Source organism: Chionomys nivalis, chromosome X (genome assembly GCF_950005125.1).
Source record: "Chionomys nivalis chromosome X, mChiNiv1.1, whole genome shotgun sequence".
NCBI classification, from domain to species: Eukaryota; Metazoa; Chordata; class Mammalia; order Rodentia; family Cricetidae; genus Chionomys; species Chionomys nivalis.
The window spans coordinates 30656726-30680774 of record NC_080112.1 but is presented as its reverse complement, the minus strand read 5'-3'; the positions used below and the strand labels follow the sequence as shown (position 1 = coordinate 30680774).

General features: G+C 40.6%; 1 protein-coding gene across 1 annotated transcript; it reads right to left on the bottom strand.

Annotated features, from left to right (window-relative positions):
• Positions 1 to 1179: 1179 nt before the first annotated feature.
• Ddx3x (DEAD-box helicase 3 X-linked) lies at positions 1180 to 15074 on the bottom strand. Its single transcript, XM_057759211.1, has 17 exons — positions 14906 to 15074; positions 12112 to 12169; positions 10689 to 10736; positions 9376 to 9508; positions 8020 to 8178; positions 7844 to 7943; positions 7448 to 7583; positions 7016 to 7101; positions 6630 to 6728; positions 6361 to 6521; positions 5802 to 5946; positions 5369 to 5513; positions 5024 to 5205; positions 4812 to 4929; positions 4305 to 4458; positions 3908 to 4047; positions 1180 to 3736 (listed from the first exon to the last, which is right to left on the bottom strand). Exons 1-17 carry the CDS (start codon positions 14948 to 14950, stop codon positions 3657 to 3659), a joined length of 1989 nt encoding a protein of 662 aa, XP_057615194.1. The 5' UTR covers positions 14951 to 15074; the 3' UTR covers positions 1180 to 3656.
• Between the last annotated feature and the right edge of the window lie 8975 nt (positions 15075 to 24049).

The window sequence follows — 24049 nt, the reverse complement described above, 5'->3', positions numbered from 1 at the left end:
TTCCCACAGAGCAGGGTGTCCTGCCCTCTCTAAGGACCGGAGGGAGAGGGGGAGGGGGGAGTTGGAGGGAAGTGGAAATGTTGAATGGTATTTATAAAGCAATAAAAAAATTAGAGACTGGAAATGCCTGGTGGTGAGTGGTAGTCTTTAATTCCAGCACTTAAGGCAGGGACACACAGAAAAACCCTGTCTCAAAGGGAGGGGGAAAAAAGAACATAAAGATAATCTCGAAACTCACATAAAACAGCCCATTTTTCAACAAGTTTTCTCACATTGCACCACCTTCCAATCCAAAATACTGTAAACTCATATTCCTATTTACACAGATCAAAACTGGCTTGAGTTATTTGAGAACTATCCAGATCCCAGCAGTTTTTGTAGACCTGCCTGCCTAGTGCTGGGAACGAGGGGATGCACAACACCCAGTTTAAAAAAAAATTAGTGGCAAAATTCTGTGTACTGGAAACTATATTTGGGGCCAAAAATTAACCTGTACCTCTACAGTACAGGCATTTGTAAGCATTTTGACCAAGAAAATATGGTTCAACTTCGATGTTGAGACTCACAAAACCCGCACTAACATTAATAGCCTGTAACAATTGAACTGTAATGATCTTGCCCCCACATAGAGATTTACCCATCTGTTAGACTAATACACCTTTAACCTGACTCATCCTTGCACTGCTCAGCTACCTTCCCTATCAAATATTTTTTTAAGATTCACATTGTGGCTTGGAGGGCATCTGTGAGTTTGAGGCCAGCCTGGTATAAAGAGTTGGTTCTAGGACAGCCAAAGGTACACAAAGAAATTCTGTCTCAAAAAAACAAGATGCTTAACAGCATCATTGGTGGTGATACAAGCCTTTAATCGCAGCATTAGAGGGAGGCAGAATCCAGGGCTATACTGAAAAATCCTGCCTAAAAAAAAAAGCAAAAACAAAAAGATGCTGGATAACACAAACTACACTAACACATGCATCCCTTTCAACTTTTATCTCTCTCATACACACAATCCCATGTGCACAGTATTCCAACACTGCTTTATCAAATACATAGGGCAGTTCTGTCTGCAAGAGAAATTTTAAAGAATGGACAATCAAATGACACATTACAATTCAGGCAAGAGCACAACTTTATTTTTACCTCTAAAAGTAAACCACAATTGACAACAACAAAGGAGACTGTGCAGTTCAACTTTTTATTTTAATAAAACCAGAATATGCACAGCACATGCAGTGCTAGCATCTAAACTAATACAATAAGCAACTACTAAAGCTACAGTGACTTGAGGGTCAATCTTTACATTCAGCAAGTTTAAACTCATTTTTGAAACATAACTGAAAATATTGCTTGCTGATATAACTTGCTCAAATGCTATTGCTGAATGTACAAGTCACTGAATATGCCAATACAACAAAGATAACCACATGTTTGAGGATTGCAATGTGCCAGACATTCACTGAAAAAAAAAAATACAACTAAACAAAACTCACACAACAAACATCTGAGAATCTGGACACTTTGTATCAGTGTTTTGAAGTGTTTCATTAATATCTTAAGACAAGTGTATCAAAACCTTGGCATGATTTAATTTCAAGTCGCCAATTTTGTTTTTACTAACATCAGAAAGTTATGGCTACACCGCCAATGCCGGGTCTGCTTAATTTGACTTAAGAGTTATTATGACTTAACATTAAAAGCTCACACTACCCCGAAATATATAATTTCACGCATACGGTGACATTCAACATTCAAGTGCCAGTGTTTTTGTACTGTCTTTTGGTCAAGTTTCTTTAAACTTTCAAAGAATCACTTTTAGGCTTACAAAAATAAATATTTGTCAAAATGTTCAATAAATATTACATAAAACTAGCAGCAAAAAGTATCTAGAAATCTGTCGTGTGCAAAGTTTTCTTCCCAACTATCATTCCCATGGTCCCAAATAAATTTTAGAATCTAGTCCCATCCCTTTCCTAGACAAGCTGCGTTCAACAATCTCCAAGAGACAAAATAAGATTGGAAGTTTAAGGACACGCACACAAGACATATATATAAAATTCTCTGAATGTGCAATAAAAGAAGTACTTTGTAAAAAGTTATGGGCAAAATGTACAAGGGCCTAAACCTAGACTAATTGAAATAGCACCATAACAAATGACCTCAATACTGTCAAGTGCACCTACTTAATAAAAGTTTTAGAACAAGGCACAATACACTTGAAAATCTATTGCACTTTAGGAAATTTTTGCCGTCTTCCTATGCCACTATAAAAAGATTGAGCGTTTTGATCACTGCATTCTGGTCACAAAATTAACCCAGAATTCCAAGTGGCATAGGCATTTTAGTGGTGGACAATGCTCATCTTTGGCCAGATTTAGCATAAACAGACTATAAATACAATGGAAACCTATGCAACTAAAACTGACTAAACTGCACTGTAGAGCAGAATTGACACCTTGTGCAGTTATGTACATATTTCCAACCTGTGTGATCTCAGATTTCAGTTTGTTACTCTTCTGGAGCCATTTTTTACAAAGTCTATAGTAAGCCAGTTTAACATCTCAACGCAGCTTGAACAGAGTAATGTGAATCGGCATTTAAAATAAAGCCTGCTGCATAATTCTTCCTGTTCATCCCATCTTGACCAAAAAACATCAACACTAGCATGCGTTATTAGACCAAAAATCATCCGGAGCCCTAAATGAGGGCTGGTCATTGCTGTGGTCAGCCATTCTACCATTTCAATTTCTTTTATGGCAGGCATTTAAAAAGTCTAAGTAGATGAATTCTCCTAAAAACCTATTTCAAGTTATCAGACCTTTAAACTTTCCCTGTAATAACATGCCCACATTTGGCTAGCTCATAGTTAACGATCTGCCTAAACATTGAAAGAGGAATTGCTGTATTTACTTGCATTAACTTTGAGAACAGTGCTTTGAATGTATGCATGTATTCATACATCACCTCATCATGACTGGAATGGCTTGTTTAAAGACTATTATCAGGTTCTAAATACCTATCCAGGATAGAGTGAGCAAATCAGAACTTTAACTTAATACAGTTTGCCATATTAGAAACTAATTCCATTAATATGCTTCAAGACGTTTGTTGTTTGTTTTCCCCCAATCTGCAAGTATCAAAAAGCCTAATGCAGGCTACCACTTAAGTTTTTTCCTTATATTATTTATGGATGAATCGATGATTCCTGTTAAGTTGTATCACACCTGTGTGCCAAGGTTTGATTTTAGCCCAAGTTCAGTAAATTTATTTTGTCAAAAACAATTGGTATCTTGAGCATTACTGAGCCAACAGGACATCAAAATAAAAAGTTGTCTAAAGTTAAAGGCACAGTACATTAACAAACAAATGATCCTCAGTCACAAAATTATAAATGCAGTTTGGGATAGGGGTAGGCGGGAGGGGAGTTAATCCAAACTACAGCAATGAAGTCTTCAAACCACCTTCGAACAGGGCTGCTGATTGTTCCTTTCATCTTTACTTGTGACCTTGAGCTCCCTTAAAAAAAAAATTTCAGTGGAGAATCACAGCTGGTAATGTACTGCGAGTTCTTGAAGCTACACAAGGTATAGTCTGGCTAAGTTACATGTGGTTTCCATATTAGCTTGTTTGGCAGGGTGACCTACTGCAAGGCAGGCTCAGTTACCCCACCAGTCAACCCCCTGGGAGTTATAATTTCCTCCATATCCATCACTGTTGTAAAAGCCTCCATAGCCACCTAGTGAGAGATTTAAACAGAAAAAAAGAAATTAATTAAGTCATCTATTGTTAGCAATAATTGTTTCCTTCAGAAGTTATGAAAACAATCTAAGCGATGAATTTCTCCAAATCAGCTTAATTGTTTAAGATATACTTTTAAGAAATTATATGGATTTAAAACAAATATTACCTCCACCAAATCCTCTGCTACTGCCATGTCCACCTCCACCACTGCGACTGCTGCTTGCACGGCTGCTGCTGAAGCTGGAACTGCTGGCACCACTACTCTGTCGATAGTCTCTGGCACCAAAGCCTCCACTAAATCGACTGCTGCAGAGGGCAGGGTAAAGATTGATGTTGGTAGACAGGTAGTAAAGCATTAAACCCAACTCCTATCAAACTTCCAAATAATCAATTTCTAACTTTCTCATCCAAATTCCCTATCTAGTCATACTTTTCCCAAGTGTTTTCAAAAGTGTAAGCATTGATGGGATGACATGTATTTTAAAACAATACTGGGAAATATAAGTATACCTCATGCATCATATATACAACACACACAAAAAAGAAAAACAAAAAAACCTTACCTCTTAGAGCGTCCACGACTGCTACCCTTGTAGTGGTGTTCGAAAGCCATGTTTTCTAACCAAGATGGCACTTCTTGTTTTGCCTCAACAAGAAGATCCAATAAATCCTTAGTAATGTTTATGTTCCTTTCATTAAAGAATGAAGTGGCAAGACCTAAAACAGTTTCAAAAGAAAAAAATAAATATATTCCAGAAAGGTAGCTTATCATTTTTACTTTTCTTATCAAAAATTTAAAAAAAAATATTGAGCTATTTAATAAATACTGAGTGCATTGTTTGAAATTAAGAATATTTTAAGACACTATAAAGTTCTAAGGTGGGCATGTGTGGTTATGAACCACCTTTAATCCAGCACTAAAGGCAGAGGTAGGGAGATTTCTGTTGAGTTCAAGACCAGCCAAGTCTACAGAGTCCCTGTTTCAAACAAACAATTATGCTATAACAGTTCTTTCCTGTGCATTATCACAATGAATAATAACAATCAAGATAACTGGTAGCCACACTTACCAAGGTTTCCTACACGCCCTGTACGGCCTATGCGATGTACATATTCTTCAATATCACTAGGCAGGTCAAAATTAATAACATGTTTCACATTTGAAATATCCAGTCCTCTTGCTGCTACCTGAAATATATCTTTTGTTATAAATGGCTCACTAAAAACAAGTATTTGGACACAATAAACTTGAGAATAAAAATATACAGAGCATTATACATACTGCTGTAGCCACTAGAATTGGGCTTTTTCCTGAGCGGAACTGGTGAAGAGCCTCTTCTCTATCTCTCTGAGAACGGTCTCCATGGATACTGGTACAGGCATATCCTTCATGATATAAGAAATCCTCCAAAGAATCTGCACCCTTTTTGGTCTCCACAAATACTAGGGTCAGGGAATCTTTGCCTAAATTTGAAAATAAAGTGTTTATCACCATTAGTAACTTATACTAAGACAATCAAAATGGACAAATGACAATGTTTTGAATGGGGGAGGAAAAATAATGATGATATACAAAGGGATTCTTGTTACATAAGAAGTCTAGAGGTAGAACTGCTCCTAAGTTTACCTGTTGCATTTAGGAGGTCAAGCAGAAATGACCGTTTGTCCATTTCCTCCACCCAAACCACTTTTTGTGTGATGTTCTCTGAAGTAGATCCAACTCTTCCTACAGCCAGAAAAATGTATTCATCCAAGAAATCACGGGCCAGCATCTAAAGAAAAAAAGCCATTCTTTAATTTTGCAGTTTTATTACATGTATTTATAAGTGTTCCTGTCAAAAGAAGACAGCTCAAAGGAATTGATTCTTTTTCATCGTGCGGCTTATAGGTATTGAATTCAGGTAGCAAACAACTTTACTCACTGGGCCATTTTGCAAGCCCCTCCCCAACTCTATATTGCCCCCGCCCACAATAAACCTCTATTTTTGCTCAAGTGTGGTGACAAGTAACAAAATACTGAAAAATCAATTGAAATAAGGAAAATAATTGTATAATAGTACCTGTATCTCCTTAGGAAAAGTAGCACTAAACATCATAGTGTGGCGGACACCTTTTGGAGGCATAGTATCTTGTTCAACTATTCTACGTATCTGAGGTTCAAACCCCATATCTAACATCCGGTCTGCTTCATCTAACACCAAGTATCTGTCATGAAAAAAAATTAAGATTTTGGAAAAGAAATCAAAGGAACGTATGGCTTTATCTGCTAGTTAACTTAAATGATATAATCAATGTTATGAATACAGTTATGTAGCAAACAAATGATTCTTGCTAATAGCTTAAATCATTGAAGATCAGAGCTAGAGCTAATCTTTTTACTTTTTTTACACATGTATATGGCACTGCAGGAATAAATTATTCCTCTACCAAGTTGTTCACCAGGTTTGGCAACAAGCACCTGCTGAGCCACCTTGCTGGCCCCCACTTTGGCTTTGGAACTAGTTATTAGCCTACTAAAACATTAGCTGACTTTTCAACACTGGAATTATGATGAATGAAGTTTCTGTAAACCACTTCTCAATCTTTATATATATTTAGACAATGCTAACAAATACATACTTGCAGAAGTCTAATCCAATCTTCCCCCTCTCCATCATGTCCACTAGACGTCCTGGAGTAGCTACTAACAAGTGGCATCCACGTTCTAAGTCTCGAATCTGTTGACCAATTTCAGCACCACCATAAACCACACAAGGACGAACTCTAGAGCGGTATGAGAACTATAAACAAAGAAACCCCATCAAATTCAATGTCAAGATTTTTACATGGACATAAAATATTTTATTAGAACCAATGGGAAAGCTATGAATCACTAAATGCATATTTACTTTTCTGGCTTCCTCATAGATCTGCACTGCCAATTCTCTCGTTGGTGCCAGTACCAAGGAGATTGGGTACTGTTTGCGACGCCCATATCGTCCATTTTCCTAAGAAATACAAGTTTGTTAATCTGCTTATCAACTTATCACGTAAATTGATCTATAAAAATTTAAATTACCCCTTTAAAAGTTCATTTTCTTTTGTAATTTATATACTATACCATAAAACTACATTAGGCTAGACTTAAGCACCATTTGGAAGGCGCTCAATAGCTAGCATCCTACAAGTTTCACAGTAACTCCATGTTTATAAAGAAACATTGCAATTAATTGTACATACACAGCTCAAAGCCATAGCACTTCCTAGGCCCCATTCCCGGCACTAGGGAATTTACCTTCATGGCCCTCAGAGCCTCTCCTGGACCATCAGCATAAATCTGACTCAAGATGGGCAAAAGAAATGCTGCAGTTTTTCCAGAGCCTTGGAAGAGAAAGCATGTTCAGTTGACCACAATAAAACTAAACCCCTGCTTACTACTTCTGAATCAACACTGGGAGCTAATTAGCAGTTTTACTTTATGACCAAGCTTCCCAAAAATTTCATATAACCTCTTTAGCTGACTAAAAAACAAGACTCAGCAAATTTAGGAACTAAACTTTTTTAAAAAAGGATTTACAGAAAGAATACAGATAATAACAATTTATATTATCACCCATGACTTGACACTACAAACAATAGAGTATGGCACACAAACCCACAAATAACCTATTGTCTATTTCTTTACTAGAAAAAAAATGTGTCATTTACTCCTATCCAGTGAACTTACCCGTTTGGGCACAAGCCATCAAGTCTCTCTTCTCCTTGATAATAGGAATAGCATGCTTCTGCACTGGAGTTGGACGAGTATAACGAGTAAGCTCAATGTTTCCCATAATAATTTCTCCCATCTCAACATCACTGAACTGTGAAGAAATTCAATGGCATGAAATAAGTACAAATGTTATCCGAAGGCACCCTGTTTTATACTAATAAAAATGAAAACAAACAGCAAGTTTAACTTACAATTACTTAAGTTGGGCTTTTATATTTGACACATTTCCTATTTCAAGTAGTGAATTAAGGACAATGGCAACTACATTCAACTAATGTTTCTCTTTACACAAACTCTAATATATAACTAGTTATGTATGTTTCTCTGTAGTTTAATAGAGTAAATACTTACACTTTCAATATGTGGAGGACAGTTGTTGCCTGTTGCTTCGACTGGAATGTCATCGTATTTCTCAAAGTTAATCCCAGTATTGCCTCCAGAAAAGAGTTCCCTAAAATAAAGATTGGTACGTTTACATGTAATACTAGTGAGAGACCTCATCAAAATTGCACACTTCAAAATCTTACTGTTCCAAGCGTTCACTGGGCGGGAGTGGTTTTGACCAGTCATCTTCATCTGATTTGTCACACCAGCGACTGTTTCCACCTCTTTCAAATTTGCCAAAACCACTTCTGTCTCCACGACTGCCAATGCTATCATAGTCTCCCCGTCCGCGATCATCAAACCTGAGCACCAAAAGTAATAAATTAGAATCGTAACCATCATCAGATCATATTACTACAGAAAACTTTCTCATATAGAGAAACTGATCAACTACAAGATGTCAACAGTTCAACTGTTTTATTCTTATTGATAAACCAGATTCTATCATTTTTAAAAATCAGTATCTTCCTTTATTCTTAGAGCCATGAGGCCCAATCTTGCCTCATACATTCTATCATTAAGAATTAAGGTTTTATTGCCCCTTTCTGAAGAGAAAGGGAAGAGTGGATGTGGGGGGAAAGAGGGGAGGTGGAGGGTAAGGACTGGATGGAGAGGAAACTGTTCAGGATGTAAAAACAAAAAGGAACGAATGACTTAAGACTCTAATGACATTACATGCCTTTAATCCCAGGAGGCAGGCAGATCTCTGTAAGTTTGAGACCAGCCTCCTCGTCCACAGAGTGAGTTCCAGGACAGCAGGGGCTATACAGAAAAACTCTATCTCGGGGGGAAAAAAATTAATTAAAAATTTTTAATTTGCAGCAGGGAGCTGGGCGGTGGTGGTACATGCCTTCAATCCCAGCACTCGAGAAGAAGAGACAGGCAGGTCTCCGAGTTTGAGGCTAGTCTGGTCTACAAGAGCTAGTTCCAGGACAGGCTCCAAAGCTACAGTAAAACTGTCTTGAGAAAAAAAAAAAATTGGCATATAGCCCTTGCCATAAAAGTGTACAAATGTATTTGTAGTAAAGTTTTATAAATAAAGGAAAAGCATTGCTCAGGTTATGCTATGACACCACTTGAGATAATTCATGTGGGACGGGTTAAGTAAAAAATCCTTGCCTGAAAAAGTGTTTAGTTTTAGGTCTGTCTGCCAAAAATCTGGATACAGGAGACTAACCACAGCTATTATTAGACACAAGGGGTCAGTTCACCATACTTTTATAAAGGTTTTTTTTTTAAAAAAAAAAAAAAAACCTATTCACTAGGAAATTACTTTTTAAATAGGTAAAATAAAACTAGAGAAATGAAAAAAAAACCTGACTTCTCTTTTGGACTTGTACTTTTTGTATCTATGTAATATGTTTAATCTTGCAGCTAAGAAAATGTAGTGACAAAATGCCCAACATCCACTTTTACTCTGAATGTCAGGGTAAAGATATCATATAAATGGTAAAATTCCTAAATGACAAAGTATATACATGTAAAGGGATTTCACTTACCTTCCCCTTGATCCACTTCCACGATCACTGAAGAAACTGGACTTCCCTCTTGAATCACCCCGGGATCCAAAACTGCTGTAAGCATCCTTATCTTTACTAGAACTCCACCCTGAACTGTCTTTGTCATAGAATCCTAAAAATAAAAAACAAACCCACCACAAACTCAAAAGAATCCAATTAACAAAGACTCAAGTTTTCTGAATTTGAAGCCCAAAGACTCATATTTTTCTGGTATCAAACACCAATGTAAACATTTTAGTGGCAGCACCAGAAAGTAACTAAGACCAGTTGTATTTAAAGTCTCCGATTCTCTCCACTATAAAGTACTGTATCGCAGATCATGCAATCTGTCAGGCTAGGAATATTTTGGATGAATACCATCTCCAAGAGGTCAACAGTTTTGCTTGTACCAAGATGACTACGGTGGTGTCTTCTATCATATAATGTATTAACTTCCATTCACTTTACAGGTGTGAATGAATTTACAAAGAAACAGCCACCATAGTTTTCAATTAGCATTGTCAAGATTATTTGCTTTATTTTTCAGTTCCAATAGCAAAAGTGGAAGAACAATGCTTTGTACACATGAATCACACTACGATGGTATTATTTTTGTGCTTTATTTACAAGTTTAAGAATATCAACTCAAAATCACCCTCCCCCATATGCTCCTAATATAAAGTCAAATGTAAATATTTAAGTGGGGATCCCCAAAGACAGGCAGATTTAAGACAAGTAGGGTTGACTAGTTTCAATGACACTTATTAGTCAGCATTTACGAGTTACTTTCCTCCTGCCTTCATCTCTACTGAGTCATGTGCTTTCACTAACAATCAAGAATTTAATTGCTACTGCAGATCTCTTCCAGTTGTAAAATTCAAGATCCTGCTTTTCTTTCTACAATAAAGAGTTCTTGTTCATTTCACAGACAACCATTCCCAAATCATTAAAATGTGCCTGGTGGTTTAACTTGTCGTAAGTCCATCTTCATTTTGTCATGCTAAGACAATAACAGCTTACTATTTCCATGTAGTTTGTATGGCATTCATCTATTTTTTCAAATTAAAATCAATATGTAACTAATTATAACAGATTAAGAGACTAACAAATTATACAAAACTACGACACCGAAGACAAATTTTCCATGGTGAAACATCAGTTAAGGTTTTTCAAAGTTAGTAAGTCCCAGTATTTTAAATCAATATCCTGGTAGAAATGTATAGGCCTCACAAGTTGTTTTGTTTTCCCTAGGTTTTGACCAATTTCTAAACGAATCAAGAATTAGATTTACCAAAGTGGTGTTAAGGGCTCACCTTTCGTAGCTTCTCTGTTCCTTAAATGAGGAGGAATATAGCGTCCTTCTGTAAGAACATAAAATAAAAATGTCAAATACCTTCACAGTAAAGCTTTTCATCAAACCCCTATTAAAAATAAAACAATAAAACATTCCTTAAGGGGCTGGAGAGATGGCTCAGAGGTTAAGAGCATTGCCTGCTCTTCCAAAGGTCCTGAGTTCAATTTCCAGCAACCACATGGTGGCTCACAACCATCTGTAAAGAGGTCTGGCGCCCTCTTCTGTCCTTCAGGCACACACACAGACAGAATATTGTATACATAATAAATAAATATTTAAAAATAAAAAAATAATATAAATATATAAAAAAAAATTCCTTAAAACAAATTTAAAGAGTTTGTAAGCAAGATCTGATTTTAAATCAGGAGTATGCCTGTAATCCTAGCTAAGGGAGGGCAGGAAGATCATCTCTAATTTAAGGCCACCCTAACTACATAAACTTTGTGTCCAGAAGGAAAAAAGTCACTTTAAACCTAGCAGTTAGACTGGATGTGGTGGTGCACATTTAATCCCAACAAATGCAAGTGGATCTCTGAATAAGGCCAGTGTGGTCTACATGGTGAATACCAGAATAGTCATGGCTTTGTAGAGACCCTGCATCAAAACAAATGAGAGGGACCCCCAATAGTTAACTGGCAACTAGTAGTTTTTAGTCTATTTTTCTTTGTACTTCTGGATTAAACAGTTGAAAGATCTGTTAGGATGGAAATCAAAGATTCTAAACCTGCCCCCCCCAAAAAGGAAAGAAAAACCCATGAAATTTAAAACATATAGCTAGGTAAACTTGCGCTATTGCTTAATAATACATTTACATGCCGCCGGTGGTAGCACTTGCCTTTAATACCATCACTTGAGAGGCAGAGGCAGGCAGATCTCAGTGAGTTTGAGGCTACCCTGGTCTACTAAGCAAGTTTGAGGACAGCCAGGGGTATCATACAGAGAAATCCTGTCTCGAAAAACCAAAAACAGTATTTTACTAGGTGAGAAGAAACCTAAACTGAAATATTGTCTGAGAAATAAACCACAAAAATCTACTTCAATATTAAGCTAACTAAAAGTACCAGACTCAAGAAAAACAGTACATATTATATACACCTAAACACCAACAGGGCACCCCTACCCCTGTACATATATGCATAAAATGTTCCCCATAGCAACTAAAAAGATTCTTTTTGGCAATGACACAGATGGAAGACAGGACCTTGCATATGCTATTCAAGGAAGGACTTGATCACTGAGCAATACGTACCTTATAGCCTACCTACTTTGTAACTTCCAGCCAGTGAAAGCACATTAACAGTGTTTATTAAATTTTAACATTCAAGGAATTATTAAGCTATCTAGTGCTGATATTCAATATGCCCATAAAATGTTTTACTTACTGCTTGCTGTACTTCCTCCAGTCTGATTATCTGAGGAGTTCAGGTCTAGGCCAGCAAACTAGAAGAAAACCAGATTGTTTTTAGTCTTCACGCTGAATGAAATACACTAAAGGAGCTAACTGTGCCTTCCACACCGTTTTCTAGTCCCACTCAAGGTTGCCCCATGGAGCCCACAGCTATTAAGAAAATTTAACATGTGACCCCAAAAGCACATTTTCCCATAGTAAAAGCTCCTCCTTTAATAAAACTTAGTTAGGCTGAATCTCAAAAATTTGGCCAGGGCATGGCTGCACTCGCACTTGTAACCCCAGTATTCAAGTGGCTAAAACAGGGTCATTAAGTACTCAACAACTGCAGTTCAAGGAGATCCACTGCTTTCTTCTGGCCTCCAAGGACATCCTGGTACAACATGCATACAGGCAGACACACAAAAAATAAAAACAAATTTTTTTTAAAAAAGTTTGAGGTCAGGTAGCCAAACAAAACGGTTTTAAATTAAATAGGTGCTCAGAACACATTTTTTATGTTTCTAAATGCTACCAACTTTCTATTTGCTATTACTTTAAACCTAAAAGCACATAAAGACAAATTTCCAAACTATTCTTTAGTTCCTTTATTCGCAAATATATTAAATTGGGATAGCACTAGATAAAAGCAAATTTTTGGCAATGCGCTCACCACTAAACTCTATGTCGGAGCAAAACTGAAATAATTCCTATTCTCCCATTTAACTATATAAGCTCACAGAACTAGTTGATGTTCCTACTAAAGAAAATTTAACTAGCTTCAACCTTCCAAAGTCTACCCGTCTGTTTATACTGGAAACTCAAAAGCTTCAAGATTCTACAAAAATGCTACATGCTATCTTCATGTTTTTAAATTTTTAATTGCATACTTTGATATGTGTATGCCTGCTAGAGTTCTGGAGTGGGGTGGACATCTCACTCTGTCGCCTTGGCTAACTTCGAACTCCTAGATAGACCAGGCTATCCTGCCTATGCTGGGTCCCGGACATCAAACTGAGGCAGGCGTCTTTACCTTCTGAACCCTATTGTCGATTTACCTAACCATTAAACCGCAAATGAAAAGAAAACGCCCCCCTCAAAAAAAAAAGCCAGGAAAGATTGAACTACTACATTTTTAGTACATTTAGTTCATAAATTTGTGCTTAAAGTTCAGTGACACTGGCTAACTATTACTGCAGTCACTGAAAACTGAAAGCAACTGTAACCTCATTTCTATTAGCAAAAATGTTGTCAAATGTTACAGTACTTGTAACATTTAAGATTTAACGTATCATTTGGCAACATTAATCTAATACGCAACAAAGTTGCCACATGCACTCTTGGTAGTCTTCACAAACTTGAACGACCCGGAATCCCTAAATTTTTAAGTTAAATCGTTACAAATTTACGAAAGGCTCTTGGAAATATAATCATTTAGACGGAAAATGTTAAAACTAGGGAGAACCTCTACCCTTGACACCAGGCGGTGCTCTTGTTTTCTTTTTAATCTATGCAACAGTAAAGTTACAATGTCAAAACAGCGAAGAGTTACTGTAGCGGGTCACTAGCCCAGACTAAGAGGCGAGCACTAGTCGCACATCCTCACCTCTTCTGCCTCTGAAACCTAGAAAGGGAATCTACATTAAGGAATCAGACACTAGGCCTATCTATACCAATTATACTTCAACGGCGGCAACAAGTCAACAATAAAACTGTTGCCATATTCTGGGCATTTTGCCTCTGGATGATGCCAATTGGGTCCTCCCCTGCGCCTAGGAAAAGCCCGGGGAGCCGGGTTCGGAGCTCCGCGGCCGGATCCTGGCCGAAGGCTGAGCAAGGGCCGCGCCGGGTGGCTCGCGTCACCGCCGAGCCCGGCGCCAGTGCGCACGCAGCGGCCCCGGCCTCCCTCCACCTCCTCCCCCCCGCCCAATCCGCCCTGAAATTTCTGCGTCACAAAACTTTCCACTCGGGAACCGCGGCCTCCCATGCCGAAACGCACCGGGCCCGCGGTGGCCAAGAACCCCAGCTGAAATGCTCCCGAGCACGCTGGCGGGCAGGCCAGGAGGGGGGGCGCACCGCACAGCCAGCCTGCGCCACACAAAGGAGGCCGCCGCCATTAGCCCGCGCACAGGCCAGCCCCCTCCCCCCGCGCGGCGCCCCCTCCCACATTCCAGCGCCGCGCGGCCCCTCGGCTAACCCGCGCGCTGCCGCCGACTCCCGGGGTTAAAAAGCGCGGTCACGGGAGCCGTGGGAGGTCGAAAGCCCTAGAAATCCGAGGCCAAACAAAACTACCCACCTCCGCCAGCGCGCCACCACGCGCAGTCCCCTCCCCCCCCACCCCCCGCGGGTCACTAATCAACTAGGGTGCGCGCGCGCCCACAAGAGCGCGCCCCCTCCCCCTCAGCTTGCCTGCGCGCGCTCGCTCTCGCTCTCGCTTTCTCTCTCTCGCTCTCTCTCACACACACACACACACACACACACACACTCTCTCTTGTTTGCTCGCTCTAGCGCGCGCGCACACATATACACACACACACATACATACGCACACAAAAGCCGCCATTGTGCTCGGGCCGGGGACAATACCCCGAACCGAGCCGAGCCGGGCTGGAGGGGCAGCCGGCACTAGCACTCCCCGCGACCATCCAGTCCCTCCGGAGCCCCTAGAGAGTGCCACCCGGAGCCCCGAGCCACCGGGGGCAACGGGAAGAAAAAAGCAGAACTTAGAGCTGCGCCACAAGGCAGGCTAGGTCCGGGGAGCGCCTGCTGCAGGGACCGCGGCGGCTCACCTGCTGGTCCAGCCCGAGCGCATTTTCCACTGCCACATGACTCATCCCTGAAGAGTACCGAAAATTCGGAGTATTCCGCTGCTGAGCAAATGCTGAGCAAACGCCGGCTGCACCGCACAGACCCTCTCACGGGAGAACTGCGGCTTTGAAGCGCACCGCGCGGCCACCGAGCTTATATACCAACTCGGAAGGCCACTACGTCAGCACGTAAGACATACGCCCTCCTCCCAGGAGGTGGGCCCTGCAGTTAGGATGTCTGCCCAGCTACAGAGCTACCGCGCGTCCCTCGTGTTCTTCCCGTGAGATTTCCAAGTCAGTTCAGTTAGCTCTCCCTTGTCCGTGCTTAGTGAACCCCGCGTTAAAGGCTGTTCTGCTTCTCTGGGATTGCGTCCCCCTGTTCTCCGCTGGTACCCTAAACTTAGTGTTTTCTCGAGATCTCGCGAGAAATCATTGCCAGCCGTCCTCTAGCAATGAGGCCCTAATATTGAAAGTAGGCCTATTTACTGCGTCTTCCCCCTGTGCACCTAGTTTTCATCTTTCTTTCTAGCATCCTTCCTTTCCTCTCAGTCCCTGGCCTTGAAAATGGTGTAGTGGGCTTTGTCTGGCCTGCTGCGCCTTTGCTCTTTCCGGTGCACCTTTTCCGGATGGCAGTGAAAATTAGGACCGGGAATTGGGGGAGGGGGGATCACGTGACCGTGGGTGTCCAACGCGGTGGCCATTTTGTGAGGAAGAGAAACTGAATTGACTAGTGCTGGGAAACGGAGGGAGGGGTGAGAAAACTAGTGGGGGGAGGGGGAAAGGAGGAGGGAAAGAGCGAGGGAAAAGGAAAGTGGCTGGGGAAAGGAGAAAGGTGGAAGGCTGGTGACCCGTTCGCCAGAAGAGAATGTAGGGGCTGTGCGGATGCCTGGAGGCTTCTTAGCGCCGTTGCCTAGGTAGCGGGTACGCCACCCACACATTCCCGCTATGAAGGAACAATGAGACTATCTCACGCGAATCTAGAGCCGGCAATCCGGGACCCTCCCGGGACCCCAAGCCTCCGCTAGTCTGTGGGTCATTGAAGGGCCCTGTGTCCTTCCGCGCGGCACTCGAGGCTCCCTACCGATGGCTGCTGGCACAACAAGGGCCCCAGAGGTTTCAAACAACTTTCCTAGGACCCTGGGATGTCCAGGGTGTGTGGCTGGCCACAATCTGTGCCTGCTGGAGGAGCTGGGAGGGATGATCCCCCTCAGACTACAGTGGACAGGAATAGGAAGAGAAAGGGGACTGTCATCAGAGGAGCATCTTCTGGTGAACCCCCTTTTCTAGGCAGACCACCCACGAGTCTCAGCTTCAAAAACACAGACCTTAAACAACAAAATCAGCCGGGCGGTGGTGGTGCACGCCGTTAATCCCAGCACTCTAGAGACTGCAGGATCTCTGTGAATTCAAGGCCAGCCTGATCTACTGGGCGAGTTCCGGGACAGGCTCCAAAGCTACAGAGAAACCCTGTCTCGAAAAACAAAACAAACGAAACAACAACAACAAAAAAGTCTTCAACTTTCAGGCAATGGCCACACATATACAGGTTACCCAAAACCTACCCTCTTCTGACCCTCAGCTAAAAAACACAGAACTCTCCACCATCCCCCAAGAGGCCTTCTGCTGCCAGAATTCAAATAACAAGTTCTTATCACATAATTTAGAACACACAAGTCCTCTACTTTTCCAGTTTTTAGACATGGTAGTCCTTTTTATTTAGGTTTATTATCTATACAGTGTTCTCTCTCCATGTATGCCTGCATACTTCTCCAGTTTTTAAAATTGAAACCGAACTTCTAAAGAGATACAGGAATAATAAAGCAATCCCCCAGGCAAGTTGCTTTTCAGCTTCGGTTCTCAATTTTTCTCATCTTTAAGAGTCCTCTAGAGTACAAAACCCTGTTGCTTTAAAAAAAAAAAAATACTCATTTGTATAACAATTGGGGGAGGTTTCTTTTGTTCTGGTTGAAGTTGCACTGGCAATATTTTAGCTTACAGCAAACACTTTGTTTCTTGGTAAACCAATGAGTTTATTGGGTTTACTTAGTGGTGCTGTAACTATTTTTTAGACACTTTTTTTGTTTGTTTTGTTTTTGTTTTGGGGGTTTTGAAGACATGGTTTCTCTGGTAACAGCCGTGGTTGTCCAGGAACTTGCTTTGTAGACCGGGTTGGCCTACAAGGAGCTCCGCCTGCTTCTGCCTCCCATGCGCCGGGATTATAGGCATTGGCAACCACTGCCTGGCACTTAACACTGTTTTAAAATATACTGAAGTAAAAAGTCGGAGTTATTACAACTAGGTTTGTTACAGTGTAAAAAGCAAAAAGCTTGAACTCAAGTTCTTCAGCTTGTAAAAAAAAAAAGCACAGTGAGGAACCATTTTACACTGCAAAATGCTTAAAAACATACAAAGAGGAAGGATTTTTACATAGACCGTTGGTGTGAATGTGATGTGTGTAATATCCTGTATTATAGTATGGACTAATCTCCCCAAAATAAAAGGAATAAAAATAGGACTATTATGACATCCAGGCATCCAATTAGACATATTAAGTAAACCATAAATAAAGTAGAATACATTTTAAAAAAAGACATCTAAAACATGTATTTTAAATATTCCTTGTAACCATACTGAAATAACAAATTATAGATAATACAATTAAATTTATTACAGTTTCAAAAAGCATAACCTAATTGTAATATCCAAACCAAATGATGTAATAAAACAGTGTATTGGCTCTAGAAGTCCTAGCTAGAGCAATAAGACAACTAAAGGAGATCAAGGGGATACAAATTGGAAAGAAAAAAGTCAAGGTAGCTTTATTTGCAGGTGATATGACAGTATTATGACTTGGGGTTTCTTTGTTTTTAATGACTTAGGGTTTCTATTGCTGCAATGAAACACCATAACCAAAAAGCAAGTTGGGTAGGAAAGGGGTTTATTTGGCTGACACTTCCATATCCATTTATCATCAAAGGAAGTCAGGACAGGAACTCAAACAGGGCTGGAATCTGGATGCAGGAACTGATGCAGCGGCCATTAAGGGATTCTGCTTACTGACTTACTCCTCATGGTATGTTCAGCCTGCTTTCTTATAGAGTCTAGGCCTGCCAGCCAAGGGGTGGCACTACTCACAATGGACTGTGTCCTCCCCATCAGTGACTAGGCACATGTTCTATAGGCTGGCCCACAGTCCAATCTTCTGAAGCTCTTTTCTTTTCTTTCTTTTTTTTTTTCTTTTTTTTTTTTTGAAACAAGGTTTCTCTGTATATCAGTCTTGGCTGTCCTGAAACTCCCTTTGTAGACCAGACTGGCCTCAAACACACTGAGATCTGTTTGTCTCTGCCTCCCAAGTGCTGGAGCTAAAGATATGAGCCACCATCGCCGGGCTTTAGGCATTTTCCTCCTCTTGAATGACTAGACTATAGTTTTATCAAGTTGACATAAATCTAGGCAGTACAGTACACATAAGTGCCTCTAAAATTCTACAGAGAACTTAAGCAAAGTAACTGCCTACAAAATTAACTTACAAAAATCAGCAGTCTTCATATATACAAATAATAAACTGAGAAAGAAATCAGGAAAATAGCACCTTTCACAATAGCCTTAGATGATACAAAATGTCTTGGGGTCGCTCACACTAAGGAAGTGAAAGACTTGTATGATAAAAACTTTGGGATATTGAATTAAAAAACAGGAAAAGGTATCAGATGGTGGAAGGAGGATTAATATAGTAAAAATAGCCATTCTACCAAAAGAAATACAAACATTAAATTAATACCCACCAAAACCACAATGTAATTCTTCACAAATCTCGAAAGGACAAATCTCAACTTCATATGGAAAAAAAAAAAAACCAGGATAGCTAAAAACAACCCTAAATAGTAGAAGTGCTAGAGGTATCACCATCCCCAATTTCAATTTGTAATATTAAGCAATGATAATAAAAAACAGCATGTTATTAGCACAAATAGAGACACACTGGTCAATGGAATCAAATTGTAGACGCAGACATAAGTCCACACACATTTATGGACACCTGATTTTTGATAAAGAAGCCAGAAAGACCAACAGTAAAAAGAAAGCACCTTCAACAAATGGCACTGGTCAAATTGGATGACTGCATGTAGAAAAACCCAAATAGATACATACTTAACCACCATTCACAAAACTCTACTACAAATGGGTCAAAAATAGCAACACAAAGCAGATACACTGTTGCAGGAGATTTGTTTATATTGTTGCACAGAGACCACCAATAGAGTCGGGCCTTGGTTCAGAGGATGAGGCCCATATTCAGCAGACTAGGGTAGATCATAGACTTTTCTGGTAGACTCAAAGGAGATAGACAAATAGACAAATATGGAGAGCCCAAAGGAGTTGAGTTAGCCCTTTTGAGTGGGGAAGCTTGGAGGGTAGTGGTCACTGTTCATTTTCTCTGTGAATCTATCAAGTTTTACCCTAATATCTGACTCCAAATCATTTTTATTAATAAAAATTTTTTAAAAAGCATATACACTGAACCTGACAGAATAGTTAGTGGGGAATATTCTTGGATTTATTGACACAAGAGAAGGCTTTCTGAACAAAAACTGCTAGCATAGGCACTAAGATCAACAATTAATAAACAGGACATCATGAAAAAAATAAAACAATGTATTAAAGTAGGGTGGTGGTGACACACACCTTTAATCTCGGCACTCGGGAAACAGAGGCAGGTGCATCTCCTGAGTTCTAGGCCAACCTGGTCTACAGAGTGTGTTCCATGACAGCCAGGGCTACACAGAGAAATCCTGTCTGGATAAGAAAAAACAAAAAATAAAAAATAAAATGTAAAAGAACAATGTAATTAAGTTATATATTAAGAGGCAGAGAGGTGGTTCAAGGATTAAGCACAGGTCTTCCATTCTCACCACATAGCTCAGGTGATTCACAGCCCTTGCAACTCCAGCTCCAGGATATCTGATGCCTTCGGGCCTCCTGGGTACCCATACTCTCATGCACATACCCCCACCCAAACAGGCATACACATAATTTAAGTTACATACTAAAATAAGCAAAATCTGGGCATGCTGGAAAGATGGCTCGGAGGTTAAGAGAATTGGATGCTCTTGCAGAGAACCTGGGTTCGATTTCCAACAGTCACATGATGTCTCACAACCATCTGTAACTCCAGTTCCAGGAGATCCACTGCCCTTTTCTGACCTGAGACAGCAGGCATGCACATAGTAGGCATACATACAGGCAAAACACTCATAGTTTTTTTTTTAAATTGAGAATCAGTTGTGGTGGTACATGCCTTCCATCCCAGCACTCAGGAGGCAGAAGCAGGGAGATATCTGTGAGTTCAAGTCCAGCCTGGTCTACAGAGTCAGACCCAGACTCAAAAACTAAAGTAAAATAATATAATTTTGGTACTGGAGAGATGATTCAGCAATTAAGAGCACTTACTGCTCTTGCAGAGGACCCAAGTTGGGATCCCAGAAACCACACCTTGCTGCTCACAACTGTGAATAACTTTATTTACAGGGGATTGTAGCACAAATAAAAGAAACTCAGATACAAATACTGGTTTCAAGCTGAAAGATCAGAGAAGCAAAGCAGCCAAGCCACTAGAGAGCTCTTGCCTTTATGAAATCTTCAGACTGAAAAGAGAGCAAGTTCCTGTCTCCTCCTGCCTTATATTCCTCTTTAGTGCTGGGATTAAAGGCGTGCACCACCACTGCCAGACCTTTATCGCTAATTAGTGTAGCTGCTGGGATTAAAGGTGTGTGCCACCATTGCCTGGCCTGTATTTCTTAGAACACAGATAATATACCATTATAGGGGATTCAGTGCTTTCTTCTGGCTTCCAAGGGCACAGCATGCATGTAGTATATATGCAGATGAGGCACGCACATACAAACACATAATTAAATACTGTGAAGCTACAGATGCAAACTAGACAAGTATGTTGCTTCTACAACTGAAATACCGTTAACAGCTTGCCGCCATTGGCATTTTTTCAAATAGTGAGCTCTTAGTAATATTCTAAACAAAACACCATCTTCCTTCAATTAATGACAGCAGCTGCATTTGACAACAGTTTGGTGTATATGGAAACAGCATGTAGATGGTGATGTAGATTGTCATCTACATGGATATCCAGTGGCTCAGTTCTCTCTTGCATGGGACTGATCAGCTTGCATCTAGCATGTCTGTCTCTGCTGACCACATACCAATAGCCCTGGCCAGTGGTTTAGTAACCCCGAAATTTCCACAGTGTCCCTTTGAAAATCATTAGGCTTAGTGATTTCTATGGTCCTGTGGTTATTTGAATGAGAATGGCCCCATAGGCTCAGGCTTGAATACTTAGTCCCCAGTTGGTAGAACTCTTTAGGAAGGATTAGAAGGTGTGGCCTTGTTGGAGGAGGTATGTCACTGGGAGTGGGCTTGGAGGTTTCAAAAGACTCTCCTTATTCTCTCTCTCTCCCTCTCTCTCTCCCTCTCTCTCTCTCTCTCTCTCTCTCTCTCTCTCTCTGTCTCTCTGTCTCTCTCACTCTCTCCTGGTCTGTATGTCTTCTACTTGTGGTTTAAGATGTAAGCTCTCAGCTATCCCTGCCACTATGCCTTTGCTTTGTCATGGTATACTTTAATCCTCCGAAAGCATAAACCCAGTTAAATGCTTTCTGTTATAAGTTGCCTTAGTCATGGTGTTTTATCACAGAAGTAGAAAAGCAACTAAGATGGATCCCTTTCTTCTATGAGACTTGAAGGGTCACATATACATTAGTGAGATTTCATCTTTGTAGTGATATTTCATTTGTATTTTAATAAATAAAGTTTGCTTGAAGATCAGAATGCTAAACGCCACACTAGTCAGCCATACAGGCCAGGCAGTGGTGGCGCATGCCTTTAATCCCAGCAGCCACACTAGTCAGCCATACAGGCCAGGCAGTGGTGGTGCACACCTTTAATCCCAGTGCTAGAGAGGAATATAAAACAGGATGAGACAGGAACACTTTTTCTTTCAGTCTGAAGATTTATCAAAAGTAAGAGCTCTCTAGTGGCTGGCTGCTTTGCCTTTCTGATCTTCAAGTTGAACCCCAATATCTGTCTCTGGGTTTTTATTATTCATGCTACAATTCTTAGTTTTGCTTTAGATTCCTTTTGACATTAATCTAGACAAATAGGAGTCCACTAATCAAAAGCTGTGAATTCTGAGAGTTACCCATATTTCATAGAACACAGTGAGAGTAACTAACTAACCTGTTTCTGGGCTTTATTTTACTTATGTAGAACACATGTACTGCCATGGAAACACCCCCCCACACACACACACACACACACACACACATCAAGTATACAGCAGTTTCTTATTTTCAACTAGCCCTGGTTCAGAAGAATACTTAGAACAGACTAACAGACTCCTGGGGTATTTTGTTTTTTTCTTTTCTTTTTTTTTTTTTTTTTTGGTTTTTCGAGACAGGGTTTCTCTGTGGCTTTGGAGCCTGTCCTGGAACTAGCTCTTGTAGACCAGGCTGGCCTCGAACTCACAGAGATCTGCCTGCCTCTGCCTCCCGAGTGCTGGGATTAAAGGCGTGCGCCACCACCGCCCGGCTGGGTATTTTGTTAATAAGCTCTTGTTGGAGTAGCACAAACACAGGAAATGGGGTGCTGGAGAAATGGCTTAGTACTTAAAAGCACGTGCTGTCTAGCAAAGAATCGAAGTTGGATTTCCAGCATCCACCTCAGGCCGCTCACAGCCTCCAGTAACTGCAGCCCCAGGGGATCCCAAGCCCTGTTCTGTCGTCTGTAAGCACCGACACACATGTGCACATAAACAGACGTGCACACATAAAGAAAATCTACTTTAAATATACAAGAAATGGGGAAACGCAAAGATTTGTCTTCAAACACATTCACTCTGAAAAGGAATGGCATGCAGGCTTACAGCAGCTAAATGAGCCTCCTTTCCCTGCTCCAAATGACTGTTCCACTAAGGAGTAATTTACCAAGTGTACTGTCAGTAGCTATCTTAATGTTCTATTACGGCAAAGAGATACTATGACCACAACAACTTTTATAAAAGGAAGCTCTCATTCATTATCCTCATGGCGGGGAGCAGGGCAGCACACAGGCAGACATTGTGCTGAAGAGGTAGCTGAGAGTTCTACATCTTGACCCTTAGGCAGCCCTGGGCTTGGCATGGGCTTTTGAATCCTCAAAGTCCACCCCAGTGACACACTTCCTCCAGCGAGGCCACAGCTCTTAATCCTTCTAATCCTCTCAAAGAATTCTATTCTCTGGTGGCTAAACATTCAGAAATGCGAGCCATTCTTATTCAAACCACTACAGTAGCCGGAAGTGGGTCAGAAATGACTGAAACCAGAGGGTTTTTTTCCTACCCGCTTTTCTACCTTCACAGGCATTTTAAGTTAACAGCCTATATACTGAAGTAAATATATTATCTGCATCACACCCCAGAGACCCAGACCTGAAGGTAATCCAGGAGGAAGATGGGAGAACCTAGGAGCTGCAGTTCCTAAAACTAGTGATTAGTTCCCCTGTTCTAGGGCTTACAAGCCATGTGAGTGGGAGCAACTGGTTTGGCTACTCAGTGTTTTAGGAATAGCTACAGAGTTGGAATCAAAGCAGTTTCCAGGGACTGGGAAGATGGTTCAACAGTCAAGAGTGCGCGCTGCTCTTCCAGAGGAGCCCTTTGGTTCCTAGACTCACACTGGATGACTCACAGTCACCTGTATCTCCTGCTCTAGGAGATCAAATAACCTCTTTTGACCTCTGCAGACATGCGTACACATGTAACATACAATCGTCCAGAAATACACACATGCACATCAATAGAAATAGAAATATTCTTTTTTTTTTAATTAGGCAAAAACTTTATTTCCAAGTTCTTCAAAGATTATTATAAACACAGACTTTCCTTCTAAAGTGTCCCCAATTAAACCAAAGGCACATCACCAAAATAAGGTGCTTGTGACATTAGTTCTTATAGGTTCTAATATTTCCACATTTCGTTTTTAACCAGTTGCAGTGTTCTGATGCAGTAGGCCACATTTAAATGCTTTTAAAGGTACAAGCACATTTTTAAGAGCTACAAAAACAACTGTAAGTTGCAAACTA